Raw genomic sequence first — 27,611 nt, 5'->3', positions numbered from 1 at the left:
TATAATATATTATAACAGTATATTAAATATCATTAATAATATTGCTACTATTAGACATTTGAGTGAGAACAAAAAGTAATATATTACTAAATAAAACAGAATAGTTTAGAATATGTGTAGAATGTTTAAGTAAATAAATAAGCCTCTACTGGGCATGAGTGCTTAAATTTTTTTTAGTGATAGAAATACGCCTTCAAAAAAGTTTGAGTACCATGGGCCTAAACTATTACATTATAAAGCAAAATGACCCTGTGAATTGACCTTAAGGGCCCATAGTGCATAGCGTTTCTCAAATTCCTCTAGTCATGGAACGTATGAAGAGATGAGGATTCCAAGAAGCCTTCTGTGGACAATGCTGTATGATGGTTACGAGAGTGGCCCTGCATGGCTGTCAGAGCTGGATTTAACTACCAGCCTCATCACACACTAGCTGGGTGCCCTGAACATGTTACTAAATCTTTTTGACCTTCTGTTTCTTACCTGTAAAATGGGGCTAGGAATAGCACCTCATATGCTTGTATAAACTTTTAAAATGATACTGTATATAAGTGCCTAGTATTGTATATAAGTGCCTAGTATTATATATAAGTGCATAGTACCTGACATCTTGTAATCACTTCTTGAAAGGAAGCTTCTATTATTACATGATACTAGAAAGTTGGGATAATTGTTTAGAGAGCTGTCATCTTTCACAACTAGACTTCCTCAGGGCAAGGGTTGAGTCATCTATTACAAGTCCTATTAACACTTAGCTGCCATAGACACTCATGAATGAATGAAGAAATGAATGATAGAAGCAGAATTCTCTGAAATGAAAGTTTGGGAGACTAATTATAGCACCAAAGACTGAAGGAAAAACATTTCTTTCTTGGTTGTCTATAACTCACCTTTTAATGACTAGACCAGAACACTCATATAGGATGAGTATTCGTAGTAGCTTTTGTTACCTAGACAGTTGATAACAGTTAGCCAGTAATTAATTGTTTCCATCTGCTCCCCTTTGATTCATCATTCAAAACAAATTTATTATGGTTCTCCTGTGGTTTGGTATTGCTAGGAGCTAGAAGTCTAGCACAACCTGAGATGAAGACAAGATGACTACAAGTGCTTTAAAGGTCAAGGGAGTAAGGACTGGGGTGGCCAGGGAACGTTCAGCCATGGGGGCATAAGATAGGCTTCCCCCTCCCCCTCCAACTTTATTGAGGTATAATTGACGAATAAAATTGCAATCTATTTAAAGTATATAATGTGATAATTTGCAATACTTATACATTGTGAAATGATTACCACAATCAAGTTAATTAACTCATCCATCAACTCACCATTTTTTGTCTTTTTTATTTTTGGTGAGAATGCTTAAGATCTACTCTCTTAGTAATTTCAAATACACAATACAGTATTATTAATGACAGTCACCATGCTGTACATTAGATCCTCAGAACATATTCATCTTATAACTGAAAGTTTGTGCCCTTTGACCACCATCTCCCCTCTTCCCCCACTCCCCAGCCCCTGGCAACCATCAGTTTACTCTCTGTTTCTATGAGTTTGACGTTTTCTTTTAGATTCCACATGTAAGTGATACCATACAGTATTTGTCTTTCTCTGTCTGGCTCAGGTGGGTTTGAAAGGGTAAACAGAAGAAAAATTATTTCAGGCCCAGATAAAACGAGTGAAGGCATAATAGAGTCAATTTCTATCTCTCATTTCCCTTTGTGGGCTCTTCCCCAGCCCCTGCTGTTCCTATTACAGTGTTTAAATAGTTCTAATGATACAACTGCTACTCCTGATGTCATATTTATTGATCAATAAATAACTCAAAAAAGTCCTAGGCTTCACATGGCCCAGTTTTGGAGTGGTATTGTATTCAGAAAAAGAATCCAGAAACCAAAAGTGAAAGGTAATTCCAATGTACCTTCTTCAATTTACAACTCAAAGTAACACTTGAGAAAGTCACTCTCGGTCAATTCCCCTGGTCTCCAATCAGCAGCTGCTAAGCCCTCTCTCTTTCCATTTCTTTCTTTTTTTTTTTTGTAAATTAATTAATTAATTTATATTTGGCTGCGTTGGGTCTTGGTTGCTGCACGTGGGCTTTCTCTAGTTGCTGCGAGCCGGGGCTGCTCTTCGTTGCGGCGCACGGGCTTCTCATTGCGGTGGCTTCTCTTGTTGCAGAGCATGGGCCCTAGGTGCGGGGGCTCAGTAGTCGTGGCGCACGGACTTAGTTGCTCCGCAGCATGTGGGATCTTCCCGGACCAGGGCTCGAACCCGTGTCCCCTGCATTGGCAGGTGGATTGTTAACCACTGCACCACCAGGGAAGCCCCTCTTTCCATTTCTTAATACCCACTGGTGTCAGTTGGGGTTGCATACAGCTGCATGTAATGACACCTGTATGCACCTGTGTAACTAAATGGAGGTTTTATTTTCCATGTGTAACCAGAATTCCAGGGGTAGGCAGTTCAGGGCTGGTATCACTGCTTGAGGAAGTGTCCGGGACCACAGTTCCCTTTAGTTTTCATCTTTTGCAAAGTGGTTGCTTCACCTCAAGGCTTTGAATCTGTGTTCTCAGCAGGAAGAAGGAGAGGAATGAAAAGCAAATGACAAAAGCTTCATGCATGTCAGCTGAGTCTGTCTTCTTATTTTTCTTTTTTCTTTAAATTCAGGAAAATAATAGTTTTTTAGAAACTCCACCCCTTGGAGTTCTGCTTATATCTCATTGGGAGTATTGGGTCAATTGGCTATCCATAGCAGAAAGAGAGTCTGGAAAGGTAAGGATTTTTGTTTGTTTGTTTTTTTAAAGTAGGCACATTGTCCCCTAAGAACAAAAATGGGGGAGAAAGGAAAGAATGATGGTTAGGCAGCTGGCGGCGTGTGCTGTATTTCTCTCCACCGAAATGCTCCCTGAACCTCTGCTAACACACAGGTACACATATAAACTCCCCTCTCATCACCCCCTCTCTTTCCACTACTATTCTCTTCTTTCTTTCAGGAGTCAAACTGGATCTTTGTTATTCCAGCTTTTTGGGGGCTCGTCTCCTCAACTGGGAAATACCTACTGGATGACAGGCACTGTGCCAAGCCCTTTATAAGTATTATTTAACTCTCATTACAGCCTACAAAGCAGGTACTTTTATTATCATCCCCTGTATAGATGTGGAAAGTGACGCTTAGAGAGATGAATTAACTTGCCAAGGTCACGTAGTTAGTAAGAGAGTAAGAGGTAGTGCTGTCATTTGAACTCTGATGTCTCAGGTAGAAACTGACTTTGAGATGGACATTTGTAGACAGGAAGTTCACTGTGAAGTGCCTTCAGGATTAATACCTGTCGGGGAGCAAGAAAGCAGGATTGGCCAGAAGAAGTGGAGCTAAGACATAGTTGCAACAAAGGGTTTGGCCAATCCCATGAGGAGCTTTGGAGTTGAGAAGGTCCATCAGTGTAATCCCACCTGGAGGCAAAGATCTCAAGGGCCAGGCCTTTAGAAGTGGGGGTCCCCTAAACTGGAAGTGGGTTCTCATAGGGAGGGGGTTTGGCCTTGGGCAAGGTAGTTCTCTTCAACTGGTGGTAATTTCTCTGTAGGGCCTCAGACAGCCATCAGCTACTAACCCTCCCAGCAGCAGGGGTAGGGGTGGGGAACGAGGGCTTCAGTCCTGAAGTGGATACCATGGCGTCCACTATTGTCAAACCCTTGCACTATTCAAATCCACTTTCTTCATATAAGTTCTGGGAATAGTTCCTACAGATTCTGGTTGGTCTCTTTTCTGGGGGAAATTTACAAGAGTATAGTTAGTAGGATGAATTATAGCCCTCACCGCTGTCACTGGTCTTAAGACCACACTGATCATCTCCCTTCCCTTGCCTTTCTGGAGTCCCCTGGCCCTAAGGTAGCATCTATGCTACTCTCAGTGGCTTTCATGGTAGGATGACCCAAACACACATCCCTGAGAGGGTCTGAGCCCCTAGTCACCACATCCTTTTCAGATGTGGCTGCCGTAGTTGTCTATTTACCATCATAACTGAACAAGGGAATACCAAGAGACGTCCCTGTAGATTGCCAGACATATTCTACTCTGCCCCCTGTTGTGTAATAGCAGCTCTACCTCTTCCTCATGATCAGGGTCCATTATCCCTGAAGATGTGACTTCTTTCCTTGCCTGCTAGTGTCTTAGTACGAACAGCCCAAAGTGACTGGGAGGCAGGCATAGCTTGAAGTTTAATGGGACTATTGCTGGGTCCCCTGGTGGAAGTGTTCTCCCTTTGGGAACAAGGATCTCTAGTCCTACAGAGCCCAGAGTTGTGGGGATGGGAAACACAAACTCCCCAAATGGATCACTAGGGTTGATGTGAAGCAGGACCACTCCTTCTACCCCTCAGCTCTCAGATCCACGAATCCTACCTATTGGGGACATAGCAGTACATAATGGTCTTTGATTAGGGTGCATTATTTGTCCTGGAGGATGGTGCCCCATCCTCTCAGTGTATCGTCTCTAATCTGGACCTCAGTTGTGCCTTCAAATGGCCATTCCATTACTCTGTTGGACTGGCAGTTTCTGGCCAGTGGGGTATGTTATAGGACCGATAGATATATGGTCATGTATCCACCGCTTTACACACCTCTTTTATTGTAGCAAGGTTTCTTTGGTCCACTGCTCTGTTATGTAGGATCCTTGTAAGTGGATCAACTATTCTGTAGACCCTTAGATGGTGGTGCTGGCTAAAAACAAAGAAACCAACCAACCAACCTGAGGGCAGGAAAAGCAAACCCATACCCAGAATGTGTATCTATTCTAGTCAAGATAAATTACTGTTCCTTCTAGGATGCAGGAAGTCAATTTGCCATCAACTGGCTGGTTGGTTTCCTTTGAGAGATGGTGTCGTAGTGGGGACTCAGTTTTGCTCTCTGTTGCTGGCAGCTTGGGCACTTGGAGGCAACAGTAGCGCAGTCAGCCTTGGTGAGCAAGAGCCCGTGCTGTCGGACACATGCATAGTCTCCATCTCTACCATTGTGGCTACTCTCTAAGTGCACTCTAATCTCTGCATTCCCCCAGGGGATGCAGGGTTTAGTTTAGTTTTGTTTTTTTAATTGAGAATCTTGGATAGATTGGTGCGGGCCAGTTTCAGAAGCTTCCACTTGGCCTTCCCCACTATAACTACTCATCCCACAGGCCAAGGAACTAATGTGGGGCTTCTGCTAACTACCAAGTATGTCTATTCTAATTATACATTCAGGGAGGACCAGAGGACTCATTACCATATGCACTTACTGGAAATCCAGTCTTCTTTAGTCATTAGGTTCTGGGTCTGCACATTGGCTGAGGTCCAGAAACCAGGCAGAGGATTGTGACTTTTTATTGCAGCAGCTTCCCTCAGCCTCCTCCTCATTCATCCTTGAGTTTTAAAAGGTGTACACAAAATTGGGGCAGCCACTATGCAAAACAGTATGTAGGTGCCTTAAAAAGCTAAAAATAGAGCTACCATGTGATCCAGCAATCCCACTCCTGGGCATATACCTGGAAAAGATGAAAACTCTAATTTGAGTGTTCATAGCAGCATTAGTTACAATAGCCAAGATATGGAAGCAACCTAAATGTCCATTGACAGATGAATGGATAAAGAAGATGTGGTATATATAAATAAACACACACACACACACACACACACACACACACACACACACACACACACGGAATACTACTAAGCCATAAAAAAGAATGAAATATTGCCATTTGCAGCAACATGGATGGACCTAGAGAATATCATACTAAGTGAAGTAAGTCAGACAAAGACAAATATTATAACCACTCATACGTGGAATCTAAAAAATAATACAAATGAATCTATTTACAAAACAGAAACAGACTCACAGACATAGAAAACAAATTTAGGGACTTCCCTGGTGGCGCAGTGGTTAAGAATCTGCCTGCCAATGCAGGGGACACGGGTTCGATCCCTGGTCCGGGAAGATCCCACATGCTGTGGAGCAACTAAGCCTGCGTGCCACAACTACTAAGACTGCACACGTAGAGCCTGTGCTCTGCAACAGGAGAAGCCACTGCAGTGAGAAGCCCGCGCACTGCAACGAACAGTAGCCCCCGCTCGCCTCAACTAGAGAAAGCCCACGCACAGCAATGAAGACCCAACGCAACCACACACACACAAAAGAAAAAAGAAAACAAACTTATGGTTACCAAAGGGGAAAGGGCTGGGAGAAGGATAAATTAGGAGTATGGGATTAACAGATACACACCACTATGTATAAAATAAACAACAGGCATTACTGAATAACACAGGGAACAATATTCAATATCTTGTAATAACCTATAACGGAAAGTAATTTGAAAAAAATATATGTAACTGTATCACCTTTGCTGTATACCTGAAACTAACACAATATTGTGAATCAACTATACTTCAAAAAAAAAAGTGTACATGATGAACCCTGGTTGGCTGCCCATCTCAGTTTCCTTTAGGTACACAGTGTTCTATTAACTATCTCCATAGCTCTCTGTGGGTCATGTCCCCTTGGTTGCCACTCTTAACAATGCCACTTAATTCTGTTGGTTAAGCGCTGCCACTTGGTCTCCATTTCTTCAGGATCCTGTCAGGCCTGTTGTTATCAGGAAGCCTAGCTCTGTAACAGTATCTTCCGTCATCAGCCCAGGCCTGCAGAGAGGGGTGTAGTAGTGAGGCTGATGTCCCTTCCCCTAGTGCATTCCTTGTTGGCTTGTGCTAAGTGGCAGAACGTAGTCAGTTGGTGGGATGTACGTGGTATATCCCTCTAGCCTGCCCACTTCCCTGCGTCTTTTGCTCCCTTCTTCTGTCGTCTTCCATGACAGCTCCAGCCTTTCTGTTTCACCTAAGGTGGACCACTGCTTTCTCCAAGCTTCCTAGAACCATCCCAGCAACCTGTTAGCACTATCTCCTGGATTCCTTGCCAGGATGTAAATACTGTAGAACGGGAATATGCTCATGTCAGTAAATTCTGCTTTGTCTGGTGTTATGCTGTCCTCTTTCCTCCCCAATTCAGCACCCTGGGGACTTGATCCCACACATATACTCCCAGCTTCTGCAAGTGTATATACGTTAGCTAGGTCCTTTAGCTCTTTCCGGTTGCATAGTACCTCTCCTCCTTTGGCAGGTCCAGCAATTCCTCAGTGGGGTTATTTTGTGACTTGGCTTTAGTTATTGGTCTGGTAGGAAATGTACAGGTAGATCCTGAGAGCCTTGCAGGGTAGAGACTTCATTTTCAAGCAGGGGGCAGGGCACTTCTACAAACCCAGCGCTCAGGGTGATGTGGGATTTTAAGGTGTCTCAGTGCCTTTACCCAGATACCCCATCCGAAGTGTCAGGACCCCTCTGCTTCCTGGCTACAGCCCTGATCTTGGCATTGCACACTTCCCAGAGCTGAGAAGTCAACCTTTTGGGAGTTCTCCTAAGCTGCTAATTCAGTCATGGGCCTGATCCCCCGCTTTTTCTGCCTCCTCCCCCTCCCCCACCTCATTTATATGCTGCTAAGGAGGCACTCTAGCTTTCATCCTAAGCCTTTAGTTGGTGATTAATCACCCTCAACTTTGCATTGTCTTTTCCTGAAGCTTAGATTTACTGCATCGATAGCTATCCAATCCCATAGTTCTTAAATTGCTATTTCCCCCGTATAGGGGTAGGATTCAGTAGAAAGAGAAGCTGGACTAAATGCAGTCACTGCTGAGGCCTCAGCTGACCCCTTGGGAGCTGATCCCTTAAGGGGACTCTGGAGTGGGAAGGGCCCTCCAGGGTGGTCTCACCCTGAGGCTGCATCTCCTGGTCATTTGTGCGGGCTCCCCTGGGCAACGGTGTGACCTGTTCCAGGCAGTTGTTTGAAAGAGGGCAATTCCCGGAAAGGGATTCTGTTGAGCGCTGTTGGCCACCAACACTTCCAGGGCTGGGGAAATGGGCGCCTCGGTCCTAAGAAGTTGCCTGCTCCTTGGCATGCTGGAGGTGGGAGAGAGAAGAGAATAGAGGGGATGCTCCTCTTGAAGAGCTTGAAGGAAAAGATTGGCAGATTGTTGCCTGACCAAGAAACAGAAGATGAAGGAAAGAGATGCATTTCAAACTATATCAAACACTAGTAGTTCCCCTAAACCCTCTTGTGCAGGACGGTGCAGAATGGGGGATGTTAGGACACAAAATTCTGTTTTACTCTGAAGGCCATGTCTTCCTATTAGACCAGAGCTAGTCAAACTGGTGCTCCATGGGCTAAGTTCAGATAGCAGACGTATTTTGTTTGGCTGCACAGTGTTTAAAAAACTGTGAATTGGCTGCCAGTGTGTAAAAATTGGAAGAGTTTTATATGTAAGTTCAGAGCTCCTGCTTGTCTTGAGTGATGGAAGATCTAGCAACACTGTGTCAACATTCCTGCAGGGCAGGAATTGACTGGAGTTGAGTGACAGCTGCTCCTTTATGTGAGGGGATGTGTTCCATAGTTCACCCGTCTCTATGTGTGAATTTCTGAACTTCTTTGGCATTTTTGTTTAGAATTCCTGCTATACTGTGCATGATATATATAATAGGTGTTTGGGCACTTAATATTGGTTTAGTGGAATTGAATGAATTTGAATGGAGAGGAGGTTTGGAGTGACGTCTAGACCTCCAGTTGTAATGAGTGGCTTGGCACTCAGGGGAGGCCCCGGGACAACAAGTGCTGATTAGGATAAATTAATGACATGCTGGCTGGAGCCTGCGTAAAGCAAGATGAGCAGAGGGCAAAGGCCTGAAGTTTGGGTGTCTTACCATAGAGTTAGAGAGGAATGGGGAATTAGGGGAACCAGAGAAGGAGAGGAAAGGGAAGCACAGAGGGACCTTGGCAGTGAAATGTCACTGGAGGCAAGGGAGCCAAGAGTTTGGGCAGTTACGTCCAGTCTAGCAAAAATGAGAGGAATGGACAGGCAAAAAGCCATGCCAACAGGGAAGTAATTAGGGACTTTCAGAGGAAGTATGAGAAAAGGAAAGATAGATTGTGGGTCTGGAAGTTCGGCCCCGAAGTAGAGGCCCTGGGATCCTTCGTGGGCATATGAATGAGAGCCTTTTGGGGGGTCCTAATTGGGGAAGGCATAGATGGACATTGGTTTAATATTCATCCTTTTCTTCAACACTGTCAGCATCATTTCTGACATCATCTAAAAGAAATTAGTCAGTATTCATGTTGCATCCTTAAAGAATGGACAAAAGAACCATCCAGACTCTGTCCTCTTGTTCTATTGGAATGAAATATTAATTAACTTAATATGTATTTTGGACAATCACCAGCCGGCAGAGACTGGAAACTTCTCTCACAGATATATCTCTCTGTAGAAGTGCTATTGGCTTTGTGGGTTTTCTGTGGTAAAATTAAAATTCTGGTTTTGCTCTACCTTGTCACCCAGTTAGTAACCTGCTGTGTGGCCTCACTGGCTCTTAATTAGTATGTGCTCAGAATGTGTAAACTCACTTTAACATTAGCCTAAGTAAAGTGTATTGAGGAAGATGAAATTAAAAAGAACACATTCCAAAGTTCACGTTAGATATAGATAGATCATCCATTGTTTTGGATGTAAACCTGGAAAACCATCATGACCCAATTCCACACGAAATCATTTCAACTCTGGTATTGGGGGCACAGAAAACGCCTTTGTTTCAGAAGAGCCACAATCTGTCTCTATTGTCTTTGGGGTCAAACCACCTGGGTTTGCATCCTGACTCTGACACCTACCAACCAACTCTATGACTTCAGCCAAGTCACAGAACCTCTTGTGACCCAGCCTCATTACATGAGGGTAATGATGCCTATTGGAAAGCCTCGTTGAAAGAGTTAAATGAGAGGATGAATGTGTTGAATTAATAACGTATGCCAAGCCCTTAAAGGCTTTTTGAGGGTGGTGAAACTTGAATCTTTCTATTATCAACTAAGCAAAAGTTTTATTAACTCGGGTGCCTATCAGTTCAGCAGAGGAAGTCGACTGGGATTCCGGAGTCTGAGTACTTTGCCATTGGGTCTAGCATTGGGATTTAAGAGAACGTTTAAAAAGAAAAAAATCACCGAATCTCCCTTGGCCTTACTTTTTCCTGTTACTCAGCAGGCTATAGTAGCTACGAAGAACCTGGAAACCTGAGGTTGTGTGCTTTATTTTTTGAGAGAGCTTAAGGCAGAGCATAGCTCCCCAGAAATCAGCGGCAGAGATCTGTGTGCAGGGAGAAATGCTAGCCTCAGGGCGCCCTAACTTCCAACCCGGGGAGCAATCCAAACTCGGAGGCTGGCGGGGGACGGGGAGTCTGAGGTGTTGGTGGGATGCGAGCGGATGCTCCCGGGTCAGCTCAGACTCTCTCCGGCTACCACCAGAGTCCGAGTCGAGGTGAGCCCGGCGGCGTAGAAGGACGCGCGCCTCGGGGCCCGGAGGAGTTAGGTGACGTCACCTCCAGGAGGACTCGCTTTTTCATTAATGAAACCGGCCGGAGCGGGCGCATGCGCTGCAGGCCCCCTTTCCTCTCGCTTCCCCCTCCCCTTTCCCAGCCGCGCTCTCAATCTCGAGCTCGCTCGCTCTCCCTCTCCCCGGGCCGTGGAAAGGATCCCACTTCCGGTGGGGTGTCATGGCGGCGTCTCGGACTGTGATGGCTGTGGGGAGACGGCGCTAGTGGGGAGAGCGACCAAGAGGCCCCCTCCCCTCCCCGAGTCCCCCTCCCCCGTCCCCCTCCCCCCAGCCTCCTCGCCAACGCCCCCTTCCCCTCTCCCCCTCCCGGCCGGGCGCCGGCCACCCATCCCCACCCCCGTGGGAACGTTCGGCGCCTGCACTCCTCAGACCCTCTCTTCGCCTCTCCCCTCACCTCAGCCCCCGCTCCCCGCCCTCTTCCCGGCCCTGGGCGCCGGCCGCCCGGTCCCTCCGCCGCCCCCCGGCCGCGGGGAGGACATGGCCGCGCACAGGCCGGTGGAATGGGTCCAGGCCGTGGTCAGCCGCTTCGACGAGCAGGTAACGGGCCCTTGGCCGGCGGGAGGTGGGGACGGAGCGGGGGTGGGGACGGAGTGGGTGAGGGGAGGAAGGAGCGGCCGCCTCCCCCGCGGCCGCCTCCCCCGCGGCCGCCTCGGGCTCTAGAGGAAAGACTGGGGGGATAATTGGGGGTGGCCTAGGGGGGAGGTGCGGCAAGGAAGGGACAGCTGGTGGCTCGAGCTCCCCTTCCCTCCTAAGTCGGGGGTGGGGCCTTTTCCCTGACCACCCCTCCGACCCTCCATCCCCTTTATCCTAGCCCTTCCGCTTGCTAATAGGGATGAGTGACCTGGGGACGCTTCCAGGGGCTCTGCATGTGGATTTAATCATCCCCCCCTTACTATTTTTTTGTGAACGGAGGTGGGTAACATTTAGGGGTTTCCTCTTCCCTCAGTGGATCTCCTAACTGGGGGTGAGTAACTGAAGGAACCCCAAGGCCCGTCTTCTGTACCCCCAATGGGAGAACGATAACATCCCGCCCCTCCCCCAGTTTCTTCAGCTTCCTCTCTTGGAGGGGGAAGAGTGGAAGAAAGCAGGGAAAGCACAGGTTTTGTTACTTTCTGCTCCGTCGTCTCAGCCCGCCCCGAGAGCTCCGAGCGCACACACTCTGCACGTCTTTCTGATGCCCCACACGGGCGTCCCCCCATACCCTGATAAGACAAGACTGGCTTTTACATTGCCGTTTGCAGTGGAAACCATGGTTCTGGTTCCCTCCTGCTTCTGAAATATTTTTCTTTTTTTTTCCCCCCTTCCTTGGTAGTTGCAGTTTCCCCCTTTATTTTCTGCCAGAGATCTGAGAATGTGAATGTTGCTTTCTATAGTGGGAATCTTGGGGATTAAGGGGAGAAGAGTGAAAGGAAAGTGGGAAACTGCATCTGAGCCACTGACAACAGAGAGCAAAGACAGCTGGGAAGTGGTCCTGAAGCCGTTAATTCTGCTAGTGTTTTGTTGTTTTTTTAAACTCTCACCTCTTAGCTGACAAGAGAACTTTCATTGAGAATATTTGAGATGGAAAAAAAAAGTTTCATAGCTTGGAGAGGTGCCTTTTTATTCCCTGAGCTTCAACTCTAAATCCTGGGGCTGATCTGAATGAATGCACCCGGAGCCTTTTGTCAGTAGGATTTAGTTTAACTTTGTGTTGCTTAGGTAGTTGGGGATCGTTTAAAGGGATGCTTTTTGCAGCTGCAGTTCTACCATGGGCTTCCTGTGATGGGGGAACTGTTTGAGATTGAGTCAATCTATTTTGTTTACTGGATATAATCATAAAACTGATTATGGGAGCTGAATGGGGGGAGGGCTCCACTTTTATTTGATCCATAAACATTTTCTTATGGGACTCATAGTGTTTCTGACCTATATCTGAAAGATATTTGGGAATAGGCAGAGGAATTGAGAAGAAATTTGAGAAGAAACTAGTTAGATAAAATAGAATTATTAAGCTGTCAGAGACTTCAAGTTCTTTCACACATCCTTATGCTTCCAGACCAAAAAGTATGTGAACGACTGTGCTACTAATCTGTTTGAGGAAGTGAAATGTTACTGCATATATTGGATTGTATTATTGATAGAGCCTTAGATTTAAAACTTGAAAGAAAAGACTTTCTCTGTGTAATTTAAAAAAAGGATTTAAAAGACCCACAGAAGAACCCCAGAGCTGATCTGTGTGGACAGTTTAATCTGGGTGCGGGAATTTGATAGATTCATACCACGACTGTAGTTTCCAAGTTTTTTTTAGTTAAAAATATTTTCCAGTTTTTAAACTTTATTTCTTCACTTCTTACCTGTTGATCTTTAGGCTTATCTGCCACATATGACAAACATAGTTTCTATATTTTACAAGAGGAATGATTTTGATTATATGCCCAGTAATGCAAGTAAATTTTTCCTTCCTTTTGTCCCCAGAGTTAAAAGACCTTAGGCTTTGTTGTTTGCTTTGTTATGAATATTGTGGAATCAAACTCACCACCATCTGTTAAAAAGTAAGGATGTAAGAATTTTAAACAGAAGCATTAAAAAAATATATTCCTTAGGTTGTAATTAAGAGAAAGATCCATAGGACAAATTATTCCTCACATTTTTCTCTTACAAGCTTAAAGCCCACTGACCTTGAGATGTAAAAGTATAAGAGTTTCGGTGTTTAACATAAGGCATTTATATACATTAACTTATTATAGAAGTAATAAACGTTTAATTCAAATTAGAGTTTACCTTGAGATTGGAAAGCAAGAAAACTAAGGCTCAGAGTGGTTAAATGACTTTCCAAGGTCACATAGCAGACCTAATAATAAGAGCCTCAGTATGAAAAGCATTGGATGCTGGACAATCAGGAATATTTTTTCTGATAAGTATCCCATAGGATTTGTTTTAATAATCCAAAAGTATAGTTAGGAGAGAAGAATTTACCTTTTTATTTAGGGGGGAAAACAACCTGCATGTAGTGAGAGATATTTGTATGAGAGTCTTAAGCATTTCAACTATGTCTAAAAGTTTTAAATTTTGGATATATTGACTGTAATTTGTTTCACTGGGTCCAGGGGTAGGTGGGCTGCGTCCTTTTATTATAGCTAAGGCATGTGTTGAGGCAGAGATCATGTGCAGGTCTAAAGATGGCAGCTCTATTTATGATTGAATTGATGTTTTGGTTGGACTTCTAATATTTGTGGTGATTAAAGTAGAAATGCATTACTAGCCGCTGTTGATTATGTGTTGTACTCTGATGGGTATTGCTCAGCAGCTTGGTGCAGTAGACCCAGTTTAAGCAAGTGGTAGTGTTCCATCTTGACATTTTGAGCTCAAGTCCTTGTTTCCAAGTGGGTAAAATAAAATTCCTGTAACCTGCTGGTATTGCAACTAAACCTAATATTTATGGCCTAAGTTGAACAATTCTTAACAATTTGAAAGTAAGTACTGGACTTCCCTGGCAGTCCAGTGGTTAAGACTCCCGTACTTCCACTGCAGGTCATGCGGGTTTGATCCCTGGTCAGGGAAGATCCCGCATGCACAAACAAACAAACAAAAAGTAAGTACTTTCTTCATTAGGGATGGGAGTTGTGAAGGTGGGCAGCTAGAAAGCTGAATGGATAAGTTATATCTTCTGCTGCTTCTTAACCTGCCTTTATGGTGCTGAGTGGTAAGTTTCTAAATTGAAATTGGCAAATTTTAGGTGTGCAGCTTTAATTCGTGGCTCATTATCCAGGTTGCTTACAATGAGAGGGAGAACCTTCTTACATGCCTCACCTAGCTCCATACGCCCCACCAGTCTCTGTAGGACTTTGTTCCTGGAAAGGAGTATAGGAAAACTGGTCATAGGAAGGTTTTTGTTTTAAGAAATTGAGAGAAGATATCACCAAATGATTTGCTTAAGTTCACTTAAGCACTTACATTTTCCATATCTGGTCAAGTAAAAATGGTATATAAAAAGCCAAAAAATAACATTTTAAAGAACATATTAGAGAGTAAACCCTGATTTTTTATTTTTAATAGTAGCATATTTGTTGTTGTAAATTGAACGCTAATCGGAATGTCCTTCGAATATGTGGTAGAAAATTCACGTTATAAAATGATTGGCAAGTGTCTTTGAAGTTACAAGCTACATGTTAGTTGGCCAGATACATTTGTAAAACTTTGAAGTCATTTTGGATTTAAAAAAAATCTCCTTAGCTTTGTTCTTAAGGCTTGTTCTGCGTTTGTAAGGCCTTATAAGTAGTTGAAAATGAATATTCTTTTGACAAGGGCTGTGTTATGGTGAGTGAGAAAAATTGCTTATTCTTTATTCTGGAACTCATCTTTTAAAAACAATTTCCAACTGGTCCTCAATTAGTTCTCTGTGTTCCCTCACTCCCCCCACCTTATCTAGCATCTAATTCAGTCTTTCTTTATGTGAGCGCCTTCCTTTTCACCTTCAAACTTAGATTTTTTTTCTTTTAAACATTTACTTGGTCCTGTAGCTTTCTGTGTGCAGATCAGTCGTCCTCTTCCTTTGTTGCCAGATACCTGCTGCCTCTACTGTTTATCCACCTGTATCCTTCAGAACTCTCTGAAAACTAGCTTCTGCCTCTTCTTTCCTTCTGGATTGCTTCTTTCCAGAAAGTGATTTCTTCTGGCAAAACAGTGGTTTTCTGATCAACTGTAATGCCTCTGTGGTGTTCCGTTACCCCTGGAAATCAGTCTCCTCGAATTCCCAAGACACAATACTGTCTTGTATGTACGCTTGCAGATCCTTATATGTTGATGTTCTCATCAGTCCTTGTGCTTTCTCTATCATACCATGCTGCCCATTGTTGAACTGCGGTTCCTAAATGAGGGTCTGAGTTTTGTTCTGCTATTTACAGCCTCAGTCTTTATGCTAGCCATTAGATCTCTGTGGATCCTAGATTTCCTCATCTGTTGGAATTGACTAGAAAATCTGTACGATTTCTTTCCAGTTTAAATATTCGATGATTTTAATACTTTAACAGCATCTACCTATGCCGCAACAGTCTATCGGGAGCTGACCCCACTTAATTTACCTAACGTTTTCTCATTATGCCTCAGTGTGCACCTGTGTTCCAGGCAAGCTGGCTTAGTCTCTTCTGTGTATGTCAAGCTTATTCCTGCTTCTCAGCCTTTGTTTACACCAGCCCCTGCCTAAATGCTTTAATTCCGCCTTTATCTTTTTTTAATTCCTGTCCACACTTAAATGGGCAGCTCAAGCTTCATTTTTCCCACGAAGTCTTTTTAGACTAAACTCACTGCAGCCTCACTTCTTGGTGTGCTTGTCACCTGGGGTTCTACAGAACCCCCCTTTAACATGTCTCCCTTTGGGAGGGTAGGTTGAACATAGTTTAGCATTGTTTTCTTTTATCTTTTTATCAGATAGAGTATAAACTTTCTTAAAAGCAAGAAGCCATGGTTAGAATTCCCCTAATAGTCACCCCAGGGTCCAGCACAGTTAGAAGCACACAGTGAGTCATTGATGGAATGTTTTTCATATGATTCCTGGTTCAAAGGTAGACTGGCTAAAAAGAGTGGTAATTTTGGCTTTGTTTTAAATGTAAATAACTGAATTTTAATTTAGTGTTTATGGTAGCCTCGGTCTTACTAAGTTAAGTGATATTTTAAGTAGGAATAGGTTTTTAAGAAAAGAGAGCTTTAAGGAGGAACTTGTATATATTTATATTTCCTCCAACAGAGCTAACATTTTTAAATCAAGTTTCAGATCCAATTAACTACCTTTGTGATCTTGAATTTGTCATTTACTTGTAGTGGCAAGTCTCTACATAAGGAAATTTTTTGCAGTGGTCTGATAGGATAATGAATGTGAAACACTTTGAAAAGACTAAAATTATTCAGATGTAAAACTGATACATTTTCTTCACTGCTGACTGATTATTATGTTTTCACTAAATAAAGGAGATTGACTAGTCTCTGGATATGCCCCTGTATGTACCTTGGCCAATATATACCTTACTTTAGCATTCACTGACGAATACTTAGGGTACTGAGAGGGTCCTTAGGATGACTATAATCGATCTGTTTTCTTGTTTATCATCTAATTTGTGGCATACATAATATACAGCTCTTCAAGTTTGGGAAGTGTAATAGAAAAATGTCATAAGGTGTGTGTGACTTGGGCCAGCAATATTGTTATATTAGATTTTAAATATTTCTACAGTTTTTGACATTTTTGACCAATAGGAAATTAGAATCTTAAATTTTTTTTTTTTTTTTTGTGGTACGCGGGCCTCTCACTGTCGCGGCCTCTCCCGTTGCGGAGCACAGGCTCCGGACGCGCAGGCTCAGTGGCCATGGCTCACGGGCCCAGCCGCTCCGCGGCATGTGGGATCCTCCCAGACCGGGGCACGAACCCGTGTCCCCTGCATCGGCAGGCGGACTCTCAACCACCGCGCCACCAGGGAAGCCCCCTTTTTTTTTTTTTTTGGATGTAATTAGCATGGAGAATTTTGTCCTTAAAGAAAAGGTTAGAGATATACTATAATAGTAAGCATGCCTTAGTTTTGCATCTTTGTTCTCTAAATTACTCAGACTGCTGTGGGGCATTTTTGTTTTATTTTCATATTTGTTGTTATGGTGTTCCATATAGACTCTCTGTTGTTGCATTATAACAACATACTTTTCAGGGTGAGCAGTGTATTAAAAATGTGTTTTGCACATGTGTTCACTAGGCCTCAGTCTACTCTTCATTGGGGGTTTTGTGTGTGTCTGTATGTATATAAGACAAGGGATGGGAGTTATAGGAAGGCTCATTTTTTAAAGGAAGTTTAAGGAGAATGTTCTATAGAAGAAGTAGAAGGGGAGATTTGTGGTCAGCTTAAACTGTTAAAAGGCTTAGAATCAATACTGAAGTAGAATATGGGCATCTTAAGCCCTTTGCTGAGGATTGACTTGGATTTATGAAAAGCATTGGCTTATTCCGTCTGACATCTTTTAGAATACCCCATTTTCTTGGGTGTGGAGAGGGAGGGATGAGACAAAGTCTGTTTTGACCTTGAAGAATAGAAAAGTTAAGGTGTTTTTACATTGTGGTGACTGTGAATTAAGTTCAAGGTTTCAGCCATTTGTAAATTTCTGTTTCATACTGTGTGGTAGGGCCTTCAGGAAAACAGAGCACACTCAGAGGTTGTGCTAAAGAAAATTTTAATGTTGTAGAATATAAATAACTGGAATTGATAGTGCCTCCAATAAACTCTCTCCAGGTGCCTGCTGTCGGTGGCATATTTGACCACTTCAAATGTTACATGCCTGAGATGTGTAGTTACCTTCTTTGGTTCTCTGAGTGGCTTTTGAGCCGTTGATTATGTCATCAGAAGGGCTACTGTTAAGACAAGAAAGCCCCAAGCTCATATGGAATCCCATCCTGTTATGATGAAAAATTGGAATTATCCTCTAAACTTTACGTATTTTTGCTATAAATGGTACTAATCACTTTGCTGTAGCAATAACTTGAGGTGCAGACTTACAGATTGCATGTTTTCTTTAAACCACAGCCTGGCACTCTTGTGATTTGGCTTAGGGTTGCCACTACGGTCTACAAGCTGTTGCCTGCCCCTATTCATATTTTATAGTTTGGAGTGTCTTATCCTGTTGGATTTCAGAGAACTTACTTAACTTTTTCTGGTGAAATCCTCACCCCCTCCGTTTCACATCCCCCAAAGCAGGGTGTTGTGTCTAGTGCAAGAGGCATGAAGTTAAGTTAGTAAATAGCAGGACTTCTAGAAATTTACTTTAAAGGACTTTTATTTAACTTATTTTAAATCATAGTTTTATATCCAGATAATGGCCTTGTGGATAATTATGGCTATAAGAATCTCAAGCGACCCTTTTCTGTTTAATTATTGGCAGCTTTCCTTGGATAGTTCTCATAGTCATTTGGGCATGACTATGCCCATTTGGGCATGACTCTTACTGCCTCAAATTTGTGATGGCACATAGTATACTATGTAGTAAGAGAAAGAGCTTTTGACTGTGCAGTTTTCAGAGTGACCTTGGGTAAGTCAGCCTCTCTGAACTTCAGTTTTCTGTTTTCATCTGTAAAATGGGGATAATATCTGCCTTACTTACGTCATGGGCTTGTTTAGTGTCTTAGGTGTGACTCTTTTATGTGAAAGGAAGCTGTAAATAATCATAAAAGTGTATTGCCATGATTATTATCCTGTGCAGTATTTTTTCTATCTTTTCTTTATATCAATAGTTTGGTGATTATTATTATTTCTATAATGCATGAAAAAAAACGAGAGGCAAAGCAACTTGTTCACAATCATATGACATGTAATTAATTGAGTTTAAACTAGAGTGTGGGTGTCTTAATCCTTAGAGCAGTAACTTTCAGTAAATAGAGCTTTATAAAAAAGGCCTAAATTTTGTGAACAGATAGCACAAATATGTAGAGTGAGGAAAGTATTATTGCTTCTTCACTCAAAAATGACATGTTACGTTTTACCTTTTATGTTCATAAAAGAGTATCTGGAAATCTTTTTCGATTGGTTATGGGTTAGACATAAGTTTTTTTTTTTTACATCTTTATTGGAGTATAATTGCTTTACATGGTGTGCTAGTTTCTGCTTCATAACAAAGTGAATCAGTCACACACACACATATGTTCCCATATCCCTTCCCCCTCTCGTCTTCCTCCCTCCCACCTTCCCTATCCCACCCCTCTAGGTGGTCACAAAGCACCGAGCAGATCTCCCCGAGCTATGCAGCTGCTTCCCACTACCTATCTATTTTATGTTCGGTATATATAGACATGTTTTAAGCATTATATACTGATTTCATTGTTTATCATTCTTCTTTTCACCTTATCAAAGCTTCTCTTGGCTGTTAGAAGTTGTAACATTGTTCCCTTTTATTTAGCTTTATAACATTTTATAACTCACTGCAGATTTTTAGGTGAGGAGAGTTGAATTCTGAAGGTGAGAGAGTAGAATTTGTGAGCATACCAACAGGAATGTATAATTATAAATATGAGATTATGTTTTTATTTCATTCTCTTATCTGGCATTTTACAGTCAAGTTTTATAAAGTTGCTTTTCATACTCTAAGAACATTCCATTTAGGATTTGATTAAATTTGAGACAACCTTTTAAACTTTGGTAGTGTTTGAATGCCTTGTTCTGTTGGATTTCTGGGTCTTTCTTTTTGTCTGTGCCCGTCTGCTTTCCTTCCTTGTTTCCTTCCTTTGTCTACTTTTTCAGCTCCTTCCCGCTCCCATCCCCAATAACAACTTTCAAATCATTCATCTTGTCTTTTAGAGTATCTTTCCAAATCTCCTGTCTTTATCAGTGCCTTTCACTTCTGTCCCAGCTCAGGGGTGGGAAGATGTTTTAACTTTATGCTCCAGGCAGGTCTTCTTCCTTTTGGGTAATGGACTAAGGGGGAAAGAAAAGAAGCATTTGTATTTCCTGTTATGTTTCAGGTTTTGGTCTCTGGTAACTGAATTTACAGTAGGGAATGGGAGAGAGAGAAAGCATTGTTTTGGTTAAATGTTGGTAACAAAGATCAGTAAAGACCTGTGCTCTGGTTTCTGCCCTAACACGAACTACCTTTGCTATATTATGTAAATCTCTTCAATTCTGAGCTATTTCATTTACTGAATGTTAAACAGGAAAAATACAATCTGACAGTCCAAAGCTTTTATAATTCTTAAAATGGGTTGATGTTTGTTTCATTTTTTTAGAGCCAGTTGTTTTGACTAAGAAAATAATTGCAGTCACTAATTGATTAGTGACAGATCCTTAGTTAGAAGGAATCTGAGCTTACTTAAATCCACTTCTGCAATAGCCCTGACAGAAAATTGTTCAACCTCTACTTGGACATTTATTAAAAAAAAAAAAATAGAGTGGTAATTCGTATTCATTGTAGGAATATGAAATGTAACAAAATCACAATAAATGAATAAAAGTCATTTATAATAGCACAACTCAGAGGAGAACCACAGTTAAAACTCTGAAATTAGACCCCTTGGGTTTGAGTTCTTGAGCTTGGGCTCTGCCATTGCTTACTAGTCCTTGGCCAGGTTATTTAGCTTCAGGCTTCAGTTTCTTCACTTGTAAAAAGGGGTCAATAATAGTACTTACTTCACAGAGACTGATGTGAGATTTATATTAGAAAATACATGTAGAGCACGTGGCATAGTTTCTGGCAGTAAATGTTAGATACTATTGCTTTTATTAGGTTGTTGGGATTGAATGAGATACACTGTCTTATAATCTGCTCTTTTAACATAATATAATGTGAGCATTTGCCCAGATGATTATACTTTCTTTTACATTATTTAAAAATTTAAGGTATTATATGTAATTGTTATTTTTTCTTAATATTTTAAAAATAAATTTTGAATTTTCTACACTGAATATGTATTTTTATAATCAGAAAAACAATCGGTAACAAAGCAAATAAATGTTACTTTATAAAATGTAACTGGAATGTATTAATGTAAAAAAAAAATCTCAGCTTTTAGCAGCGTAAGGTTAACATAAGAGTAGAATCAGAATGAGGTGACTATAAAAAATTATTAAAGTACAAGAACTTGTTACAGTGCCTTCAGCTGTCCAGGTGAGAGGGGATCATGACCTGCCCACAAGAGAAGCCTTCTTGACAGGTCTATTGATTTCAGAGTTTTCAAGGATGGTTGTATGGTTGTACCTCACAAAATTTGACCAGTTCCTCTACAGACAATGGGATAAATCCTTTTTTTCCTGTCTGTTATAAATAGTACTATGCTATGCAATCTTATTTTACCCTTTGGGCAGCCAGGGGTACTACATCTCAAGGTAACACATTCCATTAGTAGAATTGTAATTGTTAGAAACTGTCCCTTAAATTGAGCCTCCTCTGTCTTATTTGATCACTAAACATTCAAGTTCCTATTATTTGTGGTAGATGCTGAGCACTGTGGTAAATGCTGCGGAAATAAAAACAAGACATGCTCTTGGTCTCAAGGAACCTAAAGTCTAGTAAGAGAGAAGGATGAAAAGAAAATTATGGTGAATGTTATGATGGTTGCATAGGATACATTGGGAGTGTGTGAGAGGAGCACTTAATTTAGACTGGGCAGCCAGGGAGAGCTTGACAGAAAGTGAAGCCTGAACTAAGTTGTGAATCTTGTAGGTTCTTATATGCCATACTAAAATGTTTAAGCTCTCATTTGAAGATTTTGGGTGAATGTAATTTCATCTAATGGCTTATGCTTTGGTGGGAGAGGTTGAAAAATATAATAAAGGGAAATGTGGAATGAAGTACCATAGGAGGTAGAAGAAGATAGGGATCTAAATTCAGGTGGTGGATTTAGAGACTGAGATGGTAGAGAAGGAAAGAATGGGTTTGGTCTATAATAACTGTTGGGGTAAATGAGAGAGAAAGTGCAGTTTAAGGGCACTTAGCAATATTGGGCAGTATTAAGGACTCAGCTGAGTTTGGAGACAATGTCTTTGTTATGGTAATAGTCACTAGAATTGAAGGGATCAAGGAGTGTTGAGGACCAGTTGTTGGATAGGTGGTCCACCTTGACATTGAAGTCACCTAGATTAGGGTTCCCAGATTTAGCAAATGGAAATATAGGATGCCCAGTTAAATGTGAATTTCAGATAAACAGTAAATGTTTAGTATAAGTATTTCCCAATTATTTCATGGGATATAGTTACACTAAAAATATTACTTATGTTTATTTGAAATTCAAATTTAATTGGGAGTCCTGTACTTTATCAGGCAACACTCACCTAGATGGTAATGGATGTGAGGTAGAGGAAAAACTGAGCCAGGAGTCAAATTGTTTTGATGATGAGGAAAATACCTAGAAAATTTGTAGGTGACTGTGACAAGGTTTGTTAGTGAGTAGCACATGATTCATGAGCCTCAAGGAAGAGTGGGAAGAGTAGAAAAGTTTGGAATTTGGCCTCCTGGAGTCTTCTATTCATTGTTCCTAATTCTATTCTCTATAACTCTTCAGAATGTTTGTCTTTTTACGTAAAAAATGTTGGAAGACAGATCTTAAGTATTCCTCAGGGTTGTCTCCCCGACCCCGAAATATATTATTCATTCAATTATTTATAGTATAAATTGTTAAGATATTTCACTATCATGGTTGTTTTTTCTCTTGGTGCAGTGGTGGTCAGTATTCAGGCATATCATTTGTCATCCCTTTTCTAAGTATTTTTGTATATGAGAGTGTTATGTGAGACTTTAAAAAAAGGCTTACAAAATGCTGAACTTCAGGTGCTCTGTATTTTGGGTATTCATCTGATTACTGGTACAGTTAACCTATCAAAGAACGTGTGTGTGCATGTGTATTTGTTTTTAAGTTTTATTATGAAAAATTTTAACATATACAAAAATAGAGAGATGATTATAAGTGAACCCCCATGTACCCATTACCCAGCTTGTACTTAGTTTTATTTCATCCATAGTCCTACCCCTTTCCTGCTCTGTGCGTTTTCATTATTTTGAAGCAATCCCAGTTATCATTTCCGTGTGACTTATTCTTAACTCATGCTGACCTTAAGAGCTGTGCGATATAAATACAGTACTCAGTGGGGAAGGCTTGAGTTTGAGTCATAATTGTCTACTGAGGAATGAGTTAACCTGGGCAAGTCAAGCTATCTGAGTATTTTGAAGAGTGTGTATGAGGGTTGGGGAGGAGACATATGCTACCTGCTCTTTTTCACAAATCAAAGATACGAGGGAATGTATGTGAAGGCAGTTTGTAAACTTGCTTTACACAGGTAAGATTTCATTATTGTTAGTAAATAATGCTTCCTTCTGTAAGTGCTTAAAAGTCATGTGCATAATAATCAGTCCTAGAATTATTTGGGTGTTGACATTAAATTAAGTCCATAGTCCTAAAATGACCTTTTCACCTTTAGCCGCACCTGCGTTTTGAGGCACTGTTGTTTTCTCATTCCCAGTCTGGCGCCTTTCTGTTTTTTGTGAGTTCTCAGAGTTCACAGACAGCATTCCCCTTGTCACAATTCAAAATTTTCATGTGTCCCCTTGGATTAATTCATATAGACTTGAATTCAGATAAGCAGGTAGTTGGGGGTCTTTATGCATTATCTAAGTGTTCTGATGGCTGTCAGCAGTGCTCTTTCTCACATTTGAAGATAATTTTGTTTTCTGCTAAAACAATTAGAAATAAAATTGAATAGTTCTACTTTCAGTCTCCTATAGGTATTATACCATGTACTCTAACTAATGATTCTTGCCTTTCCTTCCTCCTCTTCTTGATCGTAATATATTTTTGAAGGCTTTACATATTTATTTTAACAGCTTATCATTAAAGTCTTTAGTGATTCTGAACTTTTAACTTTTTATATTCATGTATCAGTTTATCTGTTGTATGTAGTGTGTGTTCTTTCTCTAATGGCCTTATCAATACCGAGCTGGGGATGGGGGACAGGAGGAACAGGCACGTTAGTTTCTTTCTTTCTTTTTTTTTTGGCCGCACCGGGCAGCTTGCAGGATCTCAGTTACCGGACCAGGGATTGAACCTGGGCCACGGCAGTGAAAGCCCGGAATCCTAACCACTAGGCCACCAGGGAACTCCCACATTAGTTTCTTTAGAAATGTCAGCTTTACCAGATCACTTAAGACTCTTGTTAAAAGTACAGATTTCCTGGCGCCACTGAACATCTATGAGTTCTAGAGGTATGGACAATAAGTTGTAGTTTAAAAACTCTCCCCAGGTCACTTTGATGTAAAGCTGGGTTTGGGAATCACTGTATGATGTGCAGGGAGACTTAAGCTTCTGAGTAGTATAGTCATCTATATAGTACATAGTACAGTCATCTATATCACTGCAGTGAGTAGTAAAAAACTGAATGAACTTTTAAAATCATATTTTAAAAAATATTGGAGGCCTGTAGAAGTAATCACGACTAGATTAATTAAAATTCCACTTACAGAAGAGCCCTCTGTAGGTGAGAAGAGGATTGCTGACATTTGCTGATTCTGGACACAGACTGAAGAAAAAGAATGAACCAGAGCTGAACTGAGTCTTACTAAAACTGCAGCGTAGCACTGACACATTTCAATTCGTGAATGGATTGAAATGATGAGCCTCTCTCATCCCTTTTGCCTAATAGAGTAGATAGAGAGTGCTCACTGGGAAGATATATTCTGGGGTCTCTGAGGCTCTTTCATTTCCAGTATCCAGCGTACAATGAACAATTTCTAAAAATTTGAAAAGGTGGAAAACTGTGATCCTTAATCAAGAAGAAAAATAAACGGTAGAAGTAGACCTACAGGTAATTGAAATGATCAGGCAGGGACTTTAAAATAACTATGATATGATAAAGAAAATATAGGAAAACGTGGACAAAATGGAAAGGTGGAGAATTTCTATAGAGAATTGGAATTCATGAAAAGGAATTAAATGGATATTCCAAGAATCAAAAACACGTCAGTAGCTTAAGGTCTGTCATTTATATGTTACTGAGAAAACTTTGGTGCAGGACTCTAGGATCTCACTCCACCCTTTGCCTTACTCTTCATTTATCTAAAAAAATGGGAAAACAGGTCAATCGAATATATACCATTTAAGTTCTATGAGAGCAGGGACTGTGTCTTTTCACTGCTGTGGTCCCAGGGCTTAGTGCCTGACACATTAAAAATAAAACAAAAAACATGCAACAACAAGAAGCCCACAGTATCTGAAATTAATTATTTGTTGGGTGGATTTAATAGACTATACCAATAAAAGACAAGAGTACAGAACTTGTAGACAAGTCAATGGAAAATGATCCAGTTTGAAGCACAGGAAGGAAAAAACAATGGAAAAAGTAGGACAGGACAAAAGAGATATGTGTAACTCTAGTAAAAAGTTGAATAATGTGTGGGACTTCCCTGGCGGTCCAGTGGTTAAGACACCATGCTCCCAATGCAGGGGGTGCGGGGTTGGATCCCTGGTTGGGGAACTAAGATCCCACATGCCAGCGTGGCCCCCCCAAGAAAGAAAAAAAAAGTTGAGTAATGCGTAATTGGAAACCCAGAAGTAGAGAAGGGAACTTAGTGTGGGAGCAAATATTTGAAGAGATAATGGTAAGACATTTTCCAAAACTGATGAAGGATATCAACCCATAGGTTCAAGTAGTTTAGCAAACCCCAAGCAAGATAAATACAGAGAAAAATACACTTTCTAAATACACTCAGACATACCTTAATTGATCTGTTGAAAACTAGAGACAAACTCTTAAAAGCAACCAGATGGAAAAAAAATAAGATGTTACTTTCAAAGAAACTAATATAACTGATGGCTGAATTTTGAACGCAACGGTGGAAACTGGGAAATAATGGAATGACATTTTTTAAGTGTTGAACAAAAAAAGCCTGTCAGGTTAGAATTCTGTTCCCAGCAGAAGTATCCTTCAGAAATAAGGGTAAAATAAAGACATTTTTAGACAAACAAAAGCTGAGAGAATTAATCGCCAGCAGGCCTGCTCTGTAAGACTTACTAAAGGAAGTTCTTTAGGCAGAGGGGAAACATGTCAAGTGGAAGGATAAAACTATAGAAAATAATGAAGAGCACCCAATTGGGTGTAAAATTAGTAAATATACACCCAATATGAATAAATATACAAAACAGTGCCTTTTATTCCCCCCCATGTTCTTAGGAACTTTTTAGGAACTTTATTTTAGGAATTTCCTTTTTTTATTATTATAGAAATTCTAGAATAGGATTTCTACAGTTTCTAGAATGATAGAAATTCTACAGTTTTATTAAGGCAAACTTGCCATACAATAAATAAATAAACTGCATATATTTAAAATGCACAATTTGATGACTTTTCCTATATTTTTAAGCCTGTGTTAACACCACAATCAAGATAATGAATATATATATCACCTGCAAAAGTTTCCTCCAGCCCCCATAATCCATTCTGTACCTCCATGCCGTTTCTGGGCACCTGCTGAGCTGTTTTTCTCAATATTTATTCATTCACCTGTTGGTAGACACTTGGGTTGCTCCAGTTTTTAGCTACTGCAAATGAAGTTGTCCTGAAGATTCATGTATATGACTTTGTGTGGATGTATACATTCATTTCTCTTGAGTAAATACAAAGGAGTAGAACGGCTGGGTCATATGGTGGGTGTATATTTAACTTTTTAAGAAGCTGCCAATCATTGTTTTCCAAAGTGACTATGTCATTTTACAGGAGTATATGAGGATTCCAGTTGTTCCACATCCTTGCCAACATTTATTTGCTTAAAAAAATTTTTTTTTGACTAAAAATTTTTTAAATTATAGCCATCCAGTGGGTGGGAAATGGTGTATCATTCTGGTTTTGATTTGAATTTCCCTAATGACCAATGAGCATCTTTTCATGTACTTAATTTACCATCTGAATATTTTCTTTGATGAAGTGTATATTTGAATCTTTTGCCCATTTTTTAAAAATTGGGATTTTTTATTATTGAATTTTTGAGAGCTTGTAATATATGCTGAATACAAGTCTTTTACAAGATATGTGATTTGCAAATAGTTTCTCCCAGTTTCTGGCTTGTTTTGTTTGTTTGTTTTTTGTTTTGTTTTTTTGCTTTTGTTTTCTTCTCAAAGTCTTGAAAGCAGATGTTCTTAATTTTGCTGAAGTCCAAATTATCAGTTTTTCTTAAAAAAAAAGAGGATCATGTTATTGATGGTATATCTAAGAAACCTTTGCCTAACCCAAGGTCACAAAGATTTTTCTCCTATGTTTTCTTCTAGAAATCTTGTTTTAGATTTTACACTTAGGTCTATGACTCATTTTTAGTTAATTTTTGTACTTAGTGTGCTTCTATATGCCTGTTTTGTCTTGCCAGTCGACAGTCTTGATTATTGTAGCTTTATAGTCATTTGAAATCAGGTATTGTAAATACTTCAAGTTTGTTGTTCTTTCTCAAGATTAAGTTAGTGTAGATATTTTGCAAAGAGGAAGAATCAAGTCCTTTGTCCTTCCTACAGTCTTTTTTTTTAAAAAAAAAGTATTTATTTATTTGGCAGCGCCGGGTCTTAGTTGCGGCATGCAGGATCTTTTAGTTGTGGCATGTGGGCTCTTAGTTGTGGCATGCGGGATCTAGTTCCCTGACCAGGGATCGAATCCAGGCCCTCTGCCTTGGGAGCTCGGAGTCTTAACCCCTGGACCACAAGGGA

At 40.9% G+C, this 27,611-nt stretch overlaps 1 protein-coding gene across 6 annotated transcripts in view; it reads left to right on the top strand.

The window, feature by feature from the left end:
* Positions 1-10,837: 10,837 nt before the first annotated feature.
* The window catches only part of NF1 (neurofibromin 1), a 247,084-nt gene continuing 230,310 nt past the window's right edge, over positions 10,838-27,611 (top strand). For all 6 annotated transcript variants that reach the window (XM_082860520.1, XM_082860521.1, XM_082860522.1 and 3 more), the window contains exon 1: positions 10,838-10,975. In XM_082860520.1, coding sequence (XP_082716646.1) covers positions 10,916-10,975 — 60 coding nt within the window. In that variant the 5' untranslated portion in view covers positions 10,838-10,915. The remainder of the gene's footprint in view (positions 10,976-27,611) is intronic.

The sequence above is a fragment of the Leucopleurus acutus genome, assembly GCF_964270905.1.
Source record: "Leucopleurus acutus genome assembly, chromosome: 19".
NCBI lineage: Eukaryota > Metazoa > Chordata > Mammalia > Artiodactyla > Delphinidae > Leucopleurus > Leucopleurus acutus.
This window is presented reverse-complemented; position numbering and strand designations above follow the sequence as displayed.